Source organism: Simochromis diagramma, unplaced genomic scaffold, assembly GCF_900408965.1.
Source record: "Simochromis diagramma unplaced genomic scaffold, fSimDia1.1 OVJJ01000343.1, whole genome shotgun sequence".
NCBI lineage: Eukaryota > Metazoa > Chordata > Actinopteri > Cichliformes > Cichlidae > Simochromis > Simochromis diagramma.
This window is the reverse complement of record NW_024386831.1, coordinates 3,252,913-3,270,432: the sequence shown is the minus strand read 5'-3', so window position 1 is coordinate 3,270,432 and position 17,520 is coordinate 3,252,913. Positions and strand designations below refer to the sequence as shown.

At 40.5% G+C, this 17,520-nt stretch overlaps 1 protein-coding gene across 1 annotated transcript in view; it reads left to right on the top strand.

Moving 5' to 3' along the window:
• The first annotated feature begins 2,938 nt into the window (after positions 1 to 2,938).
• gpr39 (G protein-coupled receptor 39) overlaps positions 2,939 to 17,520 on the top strand; it is a 39,295-nt gene continuing 24,713 nt past the window's right edge. The window contains exon 1 of the mRNA XM_040027493.1: positions 2,939 to 4,028. Coding sequence (XP_039883427.1) covers positions 3,245 to 4,028 — 784 coding nt within the window. The 5' untranslated portion in view covers positions 2,939 to 3,244. The remainder of the gene's footprint in view (positions 4,029 to 17,520) is intronic.

The window sequence follows — 17,520 nt, the reverse complement described above, 5'->3', positions numbered from 1 at the left end:
ATGAATTAGCAAACTAAATATTTTTTCCTGAAGTTTTGTGCACATCCTGTTTGGAGTTTGCAGAGGTGATTGGGAGGAGGAAGTTCCTTTCACTCATTAGCCAGATTGGATGTAAAGGGAAATCTTCCTCATTTCTGCAGCCTGAAACAAAGCTTTGTTTCCTGTGGGTTTTTAACCCAGTCTTGGTGTTATTTAGATATTTGACCTGCTTATTTTGCACAGTGGGTTGTGAAAAACTGCTAAAAAAATTATGTTCTGCACATTATCTGTAGTTTCACTCATGATTCACTTTATCCACTTTAGGAATATGAACTGTGCGTAGGCTGAAAGTCGGCCTTGTGTCTGACGTTTGGCTGCTTTTTTTCTTCTTTAAAATAATCAGCTGTTAGTTGAGTCCTTATCACGTCATGTCTGCTCTTTTTTTCCTTTAACCTCAAACAGCTGTGATGATTCCTCGCCTCATGATGCTGCTCATGATCTCAAAGTCAAACGGACAGTTTGTCGTTACTGAGATCTACAAACTGGAGCCTGAACACAATGTCACATAATTAAGAGGCATCAGTACCATAATGAACAATCAACCTCAATTTTAGTTTTGACAGTTAACATCTGGCTGCCAGTGACGCTCGATGGAGCTCGGCAGTTTAATTGACGGTATCTGACAATACTCAATCACAGCGAGAAGGTCCTCAAAGCTTTTATCTAATCTGCTTCAGCCTGCCTTCATCACTTCAAGGAGTCAGCCTTTTAGGGTTTATGCACTCGAGTGTACTTCATGTTTATAGAGAAAGAATGGCCCCGCATTCATCACTGATTACCTTTAAAAAGGAGGAAAAGCAGTCAGATTTTCTTCCCCGGGCCTGGTGATGAACTCACCTCCTTCATATTTAGTTTATTCCACCTTTGACTTCTCCGTCATCCAAATGAACAACTGTGGCTAAAAGTGCACATTTCTGTCCTGTTTGAAGTCGTTTTCAGGATTTCTGATTGTGCAGGAACTTCATTTTTAACTTCAGCACAAGCTCGGTATAAATCTTAAATGTTTATTTGTACTGAACTGAACAGCGTTTCAATTGCTGCTTCTATTCTCGCTAAAAACTCGAGGCAGAGGATGTGTAAAGGAGGCACATTAGGACCGATCATGCACTGTAACATTGTCAATGTTAATGTTTAACTGAACTAGTTGAGATGGCAAATAATGCCATGAATTTAAAATCTGTGAATGAATGAACACACAAATTCAACAGTCCAGCTGTTCAGCTCAAAGCAGACGCCTGATTCATTACAGAGAACATACAGAGCTTTTAACAAAAGGGAAAGAGGAACAAACAAGTACGCTGACGTTGGAAAGTAAATACTACAACCTGTTTCACTCCTATAGCTATATACACATAATCAGATTACCGGGCTATAAAAGAGTATTAGAGCTACATTACGAACAACATATTCTTGTTCTTTTTGATAAAGAAAAGTGAAAATGTGGAGATTAAAGTTCAACACAAGACATTTTGTAGATGGTGTAGCAGCTGTGGCAGCTGTTTGACTTAAAAAACAACAACTTTAATCATGAAATTGCAACTTCAACACAGAACCACTTGGGACTGAAAATATTTATATTTCTTTCTCAATACTGTCAGTGTTATCAGACATGTTTACAGCTGCCTTTGACCCGTGATTGGACAGTTTCAGCAGTGCTCCATTAATCAGTAATCAGTTTAAGATATGGACTATACAAAGAAATCAGAGAGACACTTCAGTCTTTGTGGAAAATTTCCTGCACCTGCCTCCATCATTCCAAATATCTGCATATTTGTTTGAAATAAAATAAATGTTTGTGCATAAAATGTTTGGGTTGTGATATGTTAGGCTGACTTGGCCCAACAGAAGTAAATAAGTGTGAATTATAAAGTTCAGGCAGCTTAATATTTTGAACTGCGTGTATGTTTTGTCAACTAAATGGCAAAGTAAACTTCTGTTTGCCCAGCATTTTTAGGAAGTTCAGACCCCCCCCAAAAACAAGTTCAACTTGTTGTTCTTTTTACAGTGTTGTAATGTTATGTTAGAGTTGCTCCACCAAGTAGTAATGATGTGAAAATAAATCTACATCTTTTATTTATATAAACAGTGTGTTTTCTGGATCGTTGGTTGATATTCTGTCATTATCTCCATAAAAAGAATACTACCATAAAATTTAGAGATTATTCATTTCTTTAACTGAGAAATCAAATAATGACTTACTCCACTGCAACAGCCTGGCTAACTAACCTATTATAGTTGACCCAACAACTATAATAAAGTTGTGAAAACTTGGGACAACATGACCCAAACAGAAGTAAATAAAAGTCTGAATTATGAAGTTTGTGAACTTAATATTGAAACTAAACAACCACGTAAACTTCTGTTTGTCCACCTTTTTCATTTACTGTTTAAACAAGCCTTCGGTTACCAACGCTTTTCACATTTTTAATTTACATTTAACCTCTTATATTGTGTATATTGTGCATTTATATCGTACTGTTTATTTTAATCTTTGTGTACAGCGCTTTGTGACTACCTGTCTATGAAAAGCGCTTAATAAATAAACTTTACTTACTTACTTACTTTACAAAGTGTTTACAGTGTTGTAATAATATATCAGCTCAACTTGACCCAAACAGAAGTAAAGTTCTGTGGGCTTCATATGTTGAACTGTATGTCATGTCAACATTACCTTCCGTGTTTCTTTCCTTTACAAAGCCGAGTAAAGTCAGCAGAGCCGTGCAGTCTGTTGCTGATCTGCTTCGTTTTTTGTTTTTATTCGTTTGTCCACCTGCTTTTTGTTTCTTACAGTGTGTGGGGTGAAACCAGACCCGCGCTCGTGTTTGATGTTTAACTGGGCTGTTCTCATCGGAGGGAGGAGGAAGTCAGCGCAATTTAAATGTTGCCCAACACTTTACTTACTCACAGGTGAAACCACAGGAGGACACGCACGGGCGGAAACTCTCTGGATACTTCTACCTGATCATGAAGGCAGAAAGGAGGTGGCCGGGGCTGGGGAAGCACGCCGGGTAAACTGCGGAGTTTTTGTTTAGAAAGTTTTCCACAGTGCGCGTAGCGATCCGTGTTTCCCACCTCTGCGATAGTCGGGAATACTTTGAGACAAAGTTAAGCTGTTTCCTGGAAAAACCGGCTCGCAAGGAGAGCGCGCAGCAGGACTGATAAGAAAAGCAATACCTGGAAAATCTGGACGCGCCAGTCTGCAGCCATGAATGAGGAAGTGCAGAGAGGAGAGGAGAAGAACTGGCAAGAGCTTGAACCCAAATATGGGATCAAAATCTTCCTCACGGTTCTCTACAGCCTCATCCTGGTGACGGGCATTGTGGGTAATTCAGTCACTATCCGAGTGACCCAGGTGCTAAAGCGTAAGGGCTACCTTCAGAAGAACGTCACTGACCACATGGTGAGTCTGGCTTGCTCTGACATTTTGGTGCTTCTCATTGGCATGCCGGTGGAGCTCTACAGTGCCATCTGGTTCCCCTTCTCGTCAGCGTCGGGCAACGCCTTCTGCAAGATCTACAACTTCCTGTTTGAGGCTTGCAGCTATGCCACCATCCTCAACGTGGCCACGCTCAGCTTTGAGCGCTACATCGCCACCTGTTACCCTTTTCGCTTTAAAACCTTGGGAGGAAAATGGACCACCGGCCTAATCACCTTCGCCTGGGTCGTGGCCCTGCTCGTGGCCCTGCCACTGCTGATCACCATGGGAACGCAGGGGCACATCCCAGTCACGCGCAGCACCCCAGTCCAGAACCTGACCTTCTGCACCAACCTGAGGGAGCACTGGGTGATGTACAGGATCAGCATCTTCTTTGCCTTCATCGTGTACATGATCGTGCTGGTCTGCGTGGCTTTCATGTGCCGAGCTATGATCGTGGTCCTGAAGAAGCCGATGGGATTCATTGAAGGAAGCACCAGTGGAAATCAAAGAGCAATCCACAATGAAAGTTCAAAGGTCAAGTCAGCCAGGAAGCAGACCATAGTTTTTCTTGGTAAGTTGGAATGTATTGTATTGTATTGTATTAATGTCTTAAAACCGATGAAGCTGCAGAAATTTGTAAAATAATTTGAATCTGATGCCACAAACGTGGAAGAAGCGGCGACATCATGACACCAGAATGCGCCAGTCCACTGCCTGGCTGCAGTTCAGTCAGGCATGCAGCAGAGGGCGATCATAAGGTAGTCCGCAACCAATGGCAGTGCCGCAAAATGGTAAAAACCCATCGTGGGCTGGACCAGAAAAAAAAATCACAACAGCTTAAATTAATTTTTTTAAAAACACTGTCCAAAGTTTTCCCTTCTTTAAGCGTTGAGTTTATTCTAGAACTGTCCTCGCCATCATTTGTAAAGTGGAAATACCACAAAATATCATTTCCTATTAAATTATTTTATTACCAGAACAAACAGCCTTTGAAAATATACCCCCAGGACATGGAAGTGTAAGTACACGTACAAATTGCAGTAAAAAAAAGGAAGAAAAAGAAATAAATTCACACAGACAGTGTCAGGGCTGGCATTACTGTACTGGGAATATTATCGAAGTCACTTTAGTGGCCCGGTTTGACCCCTGACCTTTGGAACAAAGTAATTATTAACAACTCAACAAAAATCCAAAATTTTTGGATTTGTTTTTAACAAATAAAATGTCAATAAAGTCTTTTAGTTCAAATAAAACAACACGGTCAAAGAAGACTGGCATTCTGCTGCTACATGCTGATTGGTTAGTTAAAGGACGCACAGTTAAACTGTAAATGTACTTTACTGTATGATGGCATGAAGAAGGGATAGCATATCCCTAATATGATCATCTCAGGTGCGGAAGCCCCACCCATCTGCTTCTCAAACCTTTTGTTTGCAATGACAGCCAATCAGAAGAAATTTGTCTTAAAGGGGGAGGAGCGAAAACAAATCTAAGTTTAAGATCAGCTTAATTTAAAGAGGTGGACTTTTCTTACCAAAGTGCTTGAGTCTACTTGAACTCTCCCGAGTCTAAATTTCTCGATAATGTTAACAGAAACAGTGAAGTAGTGTCTTCTCTGTACACACTGTGCACCGTGCTCTACATGAGTGATGTGCAGTCTCTCCGCTTGTTTACACCAACAGTAAAAACACCACTTTGTCTCTGAGCCACAAGAGGAAGTAATAAAAACGAGTCTGGGCTGTCTTCTTCCCTTTTCTGACCATGAAAATGATTGATGTCACACACTGACACGCACAAGCTGCTTTTGTTTAGGGTGTGTCAAACACGCTGCGCACAAATTGCCTGTAATAGTAATCATGGCTTGTTTAATGCTGAGCTGTTCTGCTCATGTCCAGCTCTGCATTTTTATCCTTGGACTCCAGGGTAGCTTTGCATGAGTCACTGTTCAAAATAATCATCCTTTGCCTTAAACTAGGAGTCGGAGCAGCCTCACAGCCCCAAACACACTATTTTAGCTTCTCTCCTTCTTCTGATTGGCTGCTCCTCATTTAGAACATGTTTGAATGGCATGTGGGTGGAGTTTATTAGGATATCTGCTTTCTATGACATCATAAGGATCCAGGAGTTTTAAAAGCTGCCTGAAACGGAGTGTTTAGACCTTTTTGTCTGTTATCCAAAAGTGTGACCATGTTTAATATGGACTTCCACCAGAAAGCTAAATCTCTATTAAGCTTTTAGCCTTGCAAAGAGATGTTTTCATGCTGCCCAGTGTGAAGTCTTGAAGTTGAGGAAGTCAAAATGCTCCATGGTCGTGTTTTAACTCTTAAGAAAAATACTTCCCACTCAAAAACTGACATGAAATCATCACAAGAGACAAAAACATGGGTGAAAACCTCACTAAACACCTCACAGAGAGGAATTCTTCTACCAGAGCAGTCAGGCATGCCAGCACCTGCCTAACCCAGACTACATGTTAACAGCAGAGTTTGCGGAATAATGACACGTTGGACGTCCTGTGTGCTCTGTCTGGGTCCACTGAATATGAGCAAGGAATGGCCTCGAAGAAGGAGAGGCTCGGAGGTGTTAACGGATGTTGATGTTCTGCAGTGAAGGCAGCAGACTGACTCCCTGTGTCCCTTTAGTCATACAGCAGACTCACCGCATAAATACACAAAACACTGACAGGAAACAGGACATGCATGAGCTAAACTGCACACTAACAGAATAAAACTTTTAAACCCCTGTTATCCTGGTCCCAGCGACACCTCCAAAACATTTTGAATTGTTTTGGGGTTTTTTTAACTTTAAATATGGGTGCGTTAACCATCACTTTTATGGTTACATTTATGTTCTTTTCCCAACTGGCTGAAATCTTTGACTTTTATAAGCTGTAAAAACTTGAGATTTTAAGGTATATTCAAACTTTATTGCTTCACTGTGATGTCGTAGGGTACCATAATGACAGGTGTGCTGCATAGCGCTCTCCATGCCCTTTTATATGATATATTACTCAATATGGTTTCTTGAAATGTCTTTGTAAGGTCACCTTTGATCTTGGGTGCTATCAGTGAAGGTCAGGGTCAAATTCTTAGTCAGCCTAGGTATTCATATCCCCAAAGGCCACATATATTGCTGTGTTTGAAGTCGATCCATGAAGAATTGTGGGTAATATCAATTTCTTACTGATTTTCACCTAAATTAAATCAACTCGAGCTGTTATTGGTACCATTGGACTAAATTGAGCTTGATATCTTAAAAACTGTGGATGCTGGTCTGCTAACAGGGGAAAATAAACTGGGCTGTGAACAGAGGTCCACCTTTATTCCACAATAATCCTCCTTTTGTATAATACCAGCATATTCCTCTGGATAAAATCCTCATACAGCACACACAGTTTTCAAAGACTCTTCCTAATAGGCCGTTACCTGTAAATTCATTTACGGTTTTCAATGCGCTCTATAAAGTTTTAGGAAACTGGACAAGTGGGGGACAAAAGAAGTGGCAGACTTGAAATACTATCTACAGCTGATGAACAGTATCTGAAAGTCATGTTTTTATGAAAGAGGACAAAATCCTGCAGAGAACTGAAACAAGACTGAGAGGTGATCTGAACCATCTACTGTTCACTGAAGCCTCATGAAAATTCTATCCATCCATCATGCAATACCCTCGGAAAGCATTTGATTGGCAGCAGCTTTATTTTGCAGCATGATGACACAATGATACTCTGCCAGTGCAGTAAAAGCATATCTGGATAGTGCTCCATTGTGTGTCTTTCTATCAGTCATGGATTGGTTTCCCCAGAGCCCGGCCCTCAACATTTGAGCAGCATGGGTTCATTTAAAGGCAGAGACATCCAAAGAGCTCTGGATATCCTTTGAGAAGCCTGAGGATCTATTCCTGAATATACTGACAGAAATTCCAGAAAGCTGCCTAAAGGCCCCGGTTTACCCACCGTAATGGTCGCTTGCCACCACAACATTGTATCACAGTCACTTCTATTTAAACCTGCCGTTAAGGCATAGGAGGCCACTGAGGTATTCTCCTGAAGGATAGGTGTCACCACTCAGAGAATAAGGGGCCAGGGCTGACCCACTTGACCCAAGAAGTTTTATTTCCAGTTATCAGAATTAAAACTTTAAATTAAAAACAAAACAACAAAAAACCTAAACATGTTTTCCTTTTCTACAAAAAAGTAAAAGACAACTTTTTTGTTATCAGGGAAATTTTGACCAATCACAACAAGCCATTTCACACCTGCCCTACACTTGTTTAAATCTGAGCATCATGTCACATTCATAGGTTGGTTAATAGAGGCTGAAGAAACAGAAGTATTCTGAACCCAGCAAATACATTTAATACTGAAAGTAGAAAAAGCTACAGAACAACAAAGAAGACAGTTGTTAAAAGTTTCTGTTGAGATAAGTATTTGCAGCACAGAGCACCGCCCTCTCCCTCTGCTGATTGGCTCAGTGTAAGCCACGCGGCACTCCCTTTCTTTTACTCCTCCTCTCAATATAACAATAATCATTCAGATAAGATGATACTGGATTATAGTGTTTATTATCCTTTTAGAAATCTCATTTGTGTTGTGTGGCAGCTGTCAGACAGATACAACCACAACAATGATGAGTTCCTAGTTACTGACATTAAAGACCTCATGAATCACCTGGACTTGTTCAGCAGAGCTAGAAAAGATTTTTGCAAAGGTGGTGCCCTGCAGCTCCATCCTGATGGTGGTAATGCATATTCACCACGAAGAAGGTGCGCTACATCACTGAGGATGTTGCGCCTCCTTTGTCACCAGTTCGGACTCACAAAGTTGCGTCATATTGCGTTGCTGCTGACCTGCAATCTTACTGCTCGTATTTACAGACCTGCTGAGATCTCGGTGTTTGAGTGGATAGTAGTGATGTTGGTCTTCATAATCCACAGCAAAAATAACAATAGCAGTGCTGGTGTTGTTTACTCAGTGCATACAGGCACGTGTAGCTGCTTCAGGCCCAGCCCAAATTACTCAAGTCCGTTTAAAATCATATAAAATCGCTCATACCTTATATTGACCTAAGCTTGTTAGACTTACACAAACTGTTTTTGCCTTAAATTAGGTAGCCTGAGTACAGCTGGGACAGTCAAAGCTGCCATTTGTTTCTGCACATGTGTATTAGTGTTTCACTTCAACACGTCGCTTTCCCATAGTTCACTGTGCTTTAACGTTGCTAAACTGAACTCTCAGATCACTCTAATCTTCACTGTGTGCTGACGTATGTCAGGACATGATGTCATTCAAGGTTATCGCACTGCTAAGAGAAATGGGCAGGGTGGTCTGTTTATTTAAGTGGTTTAACATTACTGGTTTAGGCATACAAACACACCTTCCTCTGTTTGAGTCAGTCTACTGTGATGTCCTGCTGGATCAGCCTGGCATTGAACGCCAGCCAAGCCTGTGTGTGTGTGTGTGTGTGTCTGAATCACAGCACAGGAGTCCATTATGTACTCCTAAAACTCACACATTCAGAGTATTGATTTTATAACCTTGGTGTTTGTGTGCGATTATTCTTTTTTTTTGTGCTGAAAGTATAAATACTGTGAAACATTTTAAAAACTTTTAATGTGAGTTGTTGTGAGTTTTACTTCAGGCTGAAGGGGGCCGACGGGGAGGGACTGAGGTAAAGAACAAGTGTGATGTGAAAACAATGGGAAGCTAGTGCAGAGTCTGTGACATTCAGCTAATGGAGGCAGTTAAGGTGTTTTAAAGCCTGTAGGGCTGATTGATGCAATTTGTGAACCACACTGCTCCTCTAAAACATAACTCGGTTGAGTATGATCGCACAAACAAGATGCACAAAATCACTTTCAGGTCAGAGCAATCCAGTGGCGGTTATCATTATAATTTCTGCATAATTCACAAAGATATGAGAGGGATAATGTAGAGCTGAAGGTTTGCTCGACATTTACACCAAGCTGCAGCTTCCAGGGCTGAGAAACTGAGGTGAAAGTGCAAAATCCTGCAGTTTCTTTATATAAAAGTAGACGTAGCCACAGGTGATATCACGATTTGTTTTGTTTTTTGTCTCTGCATTTTAAAGCTTCACCCCACCATGTTGTTTCTTTTGGAGGCAGAGGTTAAACTATTTGGACGGGAAAATGGAGATGGAGCTGGAGCACACTGTAGGATGGTCTGAACCCAAAATGACACCAACAGAGCAAACACTGTCTGCATGTCGGGCTGTTTGTTTTTATGTTGGACTCACTCAGTTCCCGCCGGTTTCCAGGATCAGTTTCTTGCAGCAAGCCGTAAACATGTTTATTTCAGTTGGACATTTTAAATTGGGAGTCTGTTAGAACTGGCTTATCTTTGGAGCGTGTCTCAAGTGGTCATTACAGGAACTGCAGTTTTTGGCTCTTGAGGCTTTGTCTTCATTTTTCAGTTCTGAAGGTTGCGACTTCATTTTAGGGGTGATTTTTGTTTTTAAATAACTTTCCTCTTCTAACTGTATTAAAGTGTGTACATTATGAGGGGCGTGGCCTCTTTGACTGACAGGTGTATTCGACACAGGCTATAGCTACTAGCTGTCTGCTAGGTTTCGCCTCAGCTAATTGAAGTCCCTGAATTCTGACCCCTGGATGTGCTGTGGGTGCCTTTTGGAGCATTTTAAAATAGAATCTGGCAAAAAAAAAAAAAAAACCAACCAAACAAACAAGCCATGACTTCAGACTGTCTATGGTCCAGTTTTTTCCATTGACACTGGAGTGTTCTCTGAGTCTGTTAGCAGTAATTAGTATGTATACCTGTGTTTGTATGGGCTTCATGGATGCATGTCTTTGCTCACCATCTTCTCCTCCATATATGGTCATGGATGGCTCCAGAAAAACACATCTAAAAGACCCAACTCCAAGCTTCAAACTGGGACTCCACAAAATATGAGGTGGCTCTGTTCATCCTCATTTTACAGTCTGTGGCAGGCTAAGACAGGGAGAGGGAAACTGACCAAGAATACTGAGATTTTATGAGGAGATTGAGATCTTGTGCCTCAAAGTACACATCTTCATAAGCAACTAGTAGAACATGTAATTTTTGTATCAAAGTGCAGACTTGTACTAGCTGCAGAAGTCTGGTTAAAGCCAGGGATTACATGAAAGCATGGAGAGTTTTACAGTGGACCTGTAGGAATGGAAAGACGTAGTGTAAGACGTACTTTACACTGTTAACATTTGTCAGGCTTTGTGTTTGACATGCTTTTAGATGACATTTACTCAAAGTGAAGTGCAAATAATTTGGTGGCTGTTACATATATGGGCAAGCTGCCCAACTGAAGTCTGTGCCTTGAAAACTGTCATTAATGCTACTTTACATTCACTTCTTTTTACATTCTTCTGAGGGAAATGCTGAACTTTAAAAAGAACTTATAAGCTTAGAAGTTACAAAACACGTTAACCCGTGGTTTCCAAGCATTGTGCATAAAAGAAAGTTTCTTTGAGTTCATGGTAAAGTAAAACACTTATCTTTGGAAAACAAACCTTTGAGTTTTATAGAAGTTTAGAGGAAGGATTTCCCCCCTCGTCCTAAACAGGTTCATTTAAATAACTGCTTGAGAACCAACCACATCCACTTGTTCACTATTTCAAAAGGGACACAAAGGTTAAAGAAAGGTGAGAATGCAGAAGTGAAGCATCGCTAATTAAAGGCTAATTCACTGTTCATTGGGCTTCTTCCTTAAGAATTGTTAGACTTTTGTGCATTCTGTGCATATTTCATCCGCCTCTAAAAAATGTGCAGCTCAATCAGGAATCGCTCGCTGCTTCGACATCAAAGGTCTCTTATTCTGCTCAGTTTCAGGAGGATCAGAAGACTGATCTACAGAAGATCAAAGCAGCAGGACATGCCCAAAACACCTCACCTGGGAAGCACTCAGGAGGTATCCTGAATATCACTTCCTGTCACATGCTTCCATGAGGTTGCTATTCTAATTCCCCACCACACCGAGCTCATCGAGCTCCGCAGCACAAGACAACCAGTCGACCTGGTGGAGCCGTAGTTAGTGTAGGAGAGGCAGCAGATTATGTTGCTCAGGTTTTTCTTTGTCTCGAAGAACTTGACAAATAAAAAATTAAGAGAAATTAGAAGCTTATAGATGTTATAATTTACTCGTTTATTTAAGAAAAGCAGTTCCCGCCTCCAAAGATCATGAGGAGAATCGTGAGCAAGTAGATACGGTCGCCACTATCATCTGAAAGTACAGATTCACATTCAGGATATTTTCAGTTCCAGGTCTCTGGTTTTATTATCACCTGATAATTTCACTGTTGTCCTGAGCAGAAAATTGCTTCACTCCCACTGTGGTCTGATTCAATTACTGGCCAATTGTACACCCTTGTTAGCCTAATAACATAATAAGTATTAGACAGAATCTTTGTTCTCACATAAATGAACTAGGAAGGGTCGGCTGCATTAAAACCAGCTCATAAAGTGGGTTTTTATCCGTTAGTCACAATTACTGTGTGGCTTAATTTCCTGATAGGACACAATTTGTTTCTGTGCTTCTGTGTCGATGTGACTCTGAATGCGGATTCACTGGTATTACCTGATGGTCGATGGTGACAAAGTGGGCATGATGATGATGCCAGACATAGTGAAAGTGATGTGAGAATGAAAAGGACATAAAATCAACATGTTCCTGGTTAATTAAAGGATTGCAGTCATGATCATTTGGATTGGCAGACAGTGCTGAATATTATACTGGAAATGGCCTTTAAAGTGGGCCTAATCTGCTTCTCTTTTTTTTTCCCACTCCATCAGGTACATCTGTTCAACTTCTCGTTAACGCAGATATCACATGGCAGCAACTCAAGTGCATTTAGGCATGTAGGTCAAGACGACCTGCTGAAGTTCAAACTGAGTATGAGAATGAGGAAAAGTGACTTTAAACATGGCGGGGTTGTCGCTGCCAGACGGGCTGGTATTTCAGAAACTGCTGATTTGCTGGTATTTTCTCACACAAACATCTGTAGTTTTTATAGAAGATGATCCAAATAAGAGGAAATATCCATTTCACTGGGTGGAAATGCCTTGATGATGCCAGATGACGAAGGAGAATGGGCAAACTGCTTGAAACTAATAAGAAGAAAACTGTAAGGCAAATAACCACCTGTTACAACACTCCCATCAGCTAAGAACAGAAAAGACTAATATGCACTCAGATTCACCAGAATTGGACAACAGAAGATTGGAAAAGTGTTGGCTGATCTGATGAGTCTTGATTTCGGCTGGACTTTTGGATGGCAGGGTAGAAGGGCAGAATTTAGAGCAACCAACATGAAAGCATGGATCCATCCTGCTTTTTATCAACAGTTCAGGCTGGTTGTGGTGTGGTTGTACGTGGGATATTTTATTAGCAAAGTTTTGGTCCCTTAGTCACCGCTAAACACTGTTTAAACTCCTCAGCCTTCCTAAGTATTGTTGCTGTTGTCCATCTCTGAATGACCACAGTGGCTCCTTCCAGCAGGAGTACCTGCCACAAATGCCACAAAGCTCAAATGATCTCAAACTGGTTTCTTGAACATGACAATGAGCTCACTGTACTTAAATGGTCTCCACAGTCAACAGATCTCAGTCCAATAGAACACCTTTGGGTGTACCTAATAAAGTGGCAGATGAGTGTGATGCAATTCTCATTTTCTCAGTAACAATGAGAAATGCTCCGGAGTTACTCAGTTTTCTCCCCACGTTCTGTGTTTAAATCAGCTGAAAAATGGACCTAATATTTGGAGAAATTCAGCTCTTAGTGAGGGCTCGAATGGGCTGTGAATAATGAGTAAGAGCAGAGAAAAACTGAGATGTAATGCATATATTCGGTCTGAAGAACATGCCTCACTTTTTCTCTGTAATGCGCTTCAGTTGAGTTTTTGCCTATTGTCTCAAAATAAGCCTACTTACCATATCTAAACCATGCAGTCATGAATACTGTAGTGTTTTGCAAAATTAAGAGTAAGGATTTTGAGGAGAAGATTGTGTTTGTAACCAGAGTAACGCTCCCTGCTTCAGAGTCTCAGCATGTATCAGACATGTTTATTACAAAATTGAGGTTTATTGCTGTTTTCAGGCTGTTTACCGAAAGCGTTCACCTTCCAGCAAAGCCACTGCTGATACGAGAAACACATTTTGAGTTTGGTTCGTTGAGCTTCAGTCTCTCATTTTATATCCTATAAAAAAAAAAAAAAAAAAAAGGTGCACAGAAAAAATGCTGTTAAAAAGAAAAAAGTGCAAGTCTGAGACTGAAACTCGACAGCCTTGAATGATTTTTAATCAGGCGGCGTGTAATGACACTCCTCAGTGTGTGATAGTCTTTTATGCAAACAGTTTGCTTGTACTTAATTTCAGCAGGAATCGTGTGGGCTGTTCAGAGCACACACTCCAACTCTACACCCTCCTCCACTTATTACCAACAGACTAGAATATTGATGCATAAATAAATATTGATGAGAACAGATATAGGGGGGATTTCCTGGGTTTAAAAAAAATATTATTTATGGCTCACTTTCAAGTCAGTTTTTATTTCTCACTTTATTGCATCCACATTTAAAGGAAGGTGTTTTGAGTCTTATTAGGAATGACTAATTTTCATGATTCCTAAAGAAAATCACCTGACCATGATTTAAAAAACTTCAATATTTACTAATACAAAATTCATAAGAGCTCGGGCATAAACACCACTGCAGACTCGACTTCATCATCTTCGTAATGGAATATTCCATTTTACTGAATATAACTTTGAGGTCACGTCTGTTATCGACTGCAGCGATGATCCCAGTTTGCATTTGAATATTGTTATTGTGACAGATTCCACTCTGTCGTAAACGCTGATGTCAGATGTTTCCCGTTCCTGCCGCTGATGCACTTTACTTTGAAATAACTTTCAAATCCCGGCTGGGCCCGGCGACTTTGGAGAGTAATTAAAACCAGGGAACATCCACGTTAAGTTGCCCGCACATCACGTCCAGGACAGAAGGTTAATTGCTTGAGAGCCAGCATTTGTAAAATGAATATTAATTCTATTGAGCTGCTTTTGGCCTGTGACCTTTGACCTTTGGGGCCACTTGTGATGGAGCTTAGGAAAAAAAAGAGCTGTGAGGGCTAAAGTTTTTGGCTGCAGCAGGGCTCATGTGTTAGAGCTTAGCAAAAACAAATCACAGACATACAACATTAGCATTAATCTTCAGTTAAAGTGACAAAACATCTGCTCTCAAACTGAAGAATTTCAACATCAGGGTTTCCTGATTAAAACAAATATTAGGCGCTAAAAGAGAGTTCCTGAACCACACCAATGACCTTCTCAACATGTCTTGAAGTGCTCCAAAGGCCCTCAAGGCCTGGAGTTGCCCTCCCCTGGCCTAAACCTACCCAAGTTCACTATAGTTCCCAAACCTATTCAAGTAGGTGTTAGTACATAAACCTAACCAGTAGGTGGAACTGAAAAAAAGGAAAAACTAAAACAAAAAGAATACAAAATTTCCAACAGGATGTTAATCGAGGTCTGCTGGCTGTCTCCATAAACCTCAGTCTCAGGAGTCCTGTGTTTAGTTTATCCCACATCCACACCTCCACCTCCTCCAAAATATGGATGTGTTCGCTCTGTGAATCAGCAAACTCTCCTGCGGGTTTATTTCAAGTCATTTCCTATTTTGGTTTGTAATCCCAAGTCTCCTTGCACTCACTTTGCTTCCTTCATTTGTTATCCTGCCACTCGTGTTCCTATCAGTGAAATATATACCCTGTAAATTTACATCCTTTTCACTCTGTCACTTCGAATGTTGTCTTGTTAGTACTTGTTGTCAGGCTTTCCAGGATTTCTCATCTTCTCATGTTTGTTCTCCTCTTGGATTTCTTTTTGGATTGTTTCCTAACCTTCACGTGGATTGTTTGGCACACTGTGATTAGAGATCTGGATTTTGTGTCTTGTTTTTGCATCACTCCGTTTTTATAAAAGGTGAACCCTCAAATTCCTCCAAACCTCAACATGTATATTTTACCTTTTGTCCATCGTGCATTGCGTATTTATTCATTGTGTATTTATTCATCTGAGTGGGAACGTTGTCTTTCCATGTTATGAATCTGTGATGATTTTTAGCCAATTATCTACTGTAGCTGTCCATTTTAACAGTGATCAATTATTTCGTTGCACTAAAAAATGTCATAAAGTGTAAAGTGCACTCTAGATACGCTCCATAAATTTTAGAAAAAGCCAGCTGGCATTGAGTAATTCCATTTTAATGCCATTTCTGGACCAAAGACCGGCACTCCAGAGGCTGATTGGCTGAAACAAAGAGAAAGAACTTTGCTACACATGCTTAAAGCAGCCGTTTACATGTATGAAATGCTTTATTCTCCTTTTTAAAATCTGGTTGTAACTTAAAGTTTGAGTCTTCCTTTGCTTATAACGGTCTTTGACTTCTATGTAAAAAACTTCAGGCAAATTGTTTTTATTATAAATTGGCTGCCAGCTGCTGTGGTTGCTAAGACCAAAGACCGTTGCTGATATTGGTGCATCAAGATGGCGATAATACAGCCGTAAGATCTGCTGTCAGTTTGCAGGTGAATAGGGTCAAGTTGGTAATCACATGCAATGTGTTTGTGTTAATGGTAATTAACTGTGATAAAGCTCCAGAAATTCAAATGAACATACAGTGGTCCCTCGCTGTATCGCGATTCACTTTTTGCTGCCTCGCTGTTTCGCGGATTTTTTGGTGTGCATTTTTTTTTTTTTTTACAGTGCATTGTGTTCTGCATCCTGATTGGCTGTAGACCATTTTCAATCAATCTCTTGCCGTGTCTCCTGTACAACTTGTCAAATTTATATAAATCTTCGCTAGCAGAAGACAACACAACAGTGTCAACGTCAAAGGATTATAAGGCGCATTAAGTGAAACCAAACAGTCAGATAAGTCAAACTTTACTCAACTCATTCTTCTTGCTTCCCCCACTTCCGTACCATTGATTCATTAATGTTAAATTAGCTGCTCTATTCCCATGTTCTGGACTTGAAAACAGGGTTTGATCTTTGGTTTCATTCTATAATACTGGATTTATTATTCTACTAAGGCTTGGACTTTGAGAGTGTTGAAACAAGAGAGAAACGTGTGAAACTGTTCATGCCTGTCTGAGAAAAGTGTATAAAATGTTTAGTGAGGGGTTTTACAGCCTTAAAACATCTATAATAATTGTAAAAAAATAAAGATTGCTACTTTGCGGATTTCACCTGTCGCAGGTTATTTTTACAACGTAAAACCTGCGATAAACGAGGGAACACTGTACTTGCATTTAGTTCAGCCAGAATTTAATAGATTTCAACAATTTCCTCTACAAATTGTGAGGTAGTACTGAAGACTGGTGATTTAACTGAGAAATTACATAGGTGCTTGATAATCTGGCTTTTATATAGAAATACAGCCAGTTAGCAACCAGCAAAGAGACACATTGCAGAAGAGTTGTGCAAACTAACTCAGATGAATTCGAGTGTGTTGTCATTCTGTCTGCATTTATAAATTAAACAGCAATTATTGGCTTCGCCAGTCTGAGAGTCCGGTCAGTTTTAGCGCGACTTTATGGAGACAAGTTGCTTCCTACCAGGCAACCTGTAATATCCTTGGGATCAAAAAGTGGCTGCCGCAACTACAGCAAAAAGAGTTCAGTCAATCACCGGGCAGCCACCATGTTTTTTCCTTGTAGCAAGGGGTTTGCCGGCCTATTTTTACTCGACTGTGAGTAAGCCGAGCCATTAGTCATATCCACCCCTTACTCATCGCATCAGGAATCAAAATTCCAAGATAACAAAGGTGAACAGGCTCAGTCTGAGGCTTCACTAACCAGTGCACGATGTCATATTGGTTTCATCCGTCTTCCTGCCGACGGTCGTCAGTAGATTACACTTCTCGTAGATTATGGCAGCTAATTTCATCCTAACTTCTGGGGCTGATGTGGATTTATTTTATCAACAAACATTAGAACGAACCAAAATACAGTTCACGTGGTGGAGCTAAGTAAAAAAGAAAAAAAAATAGCTGGC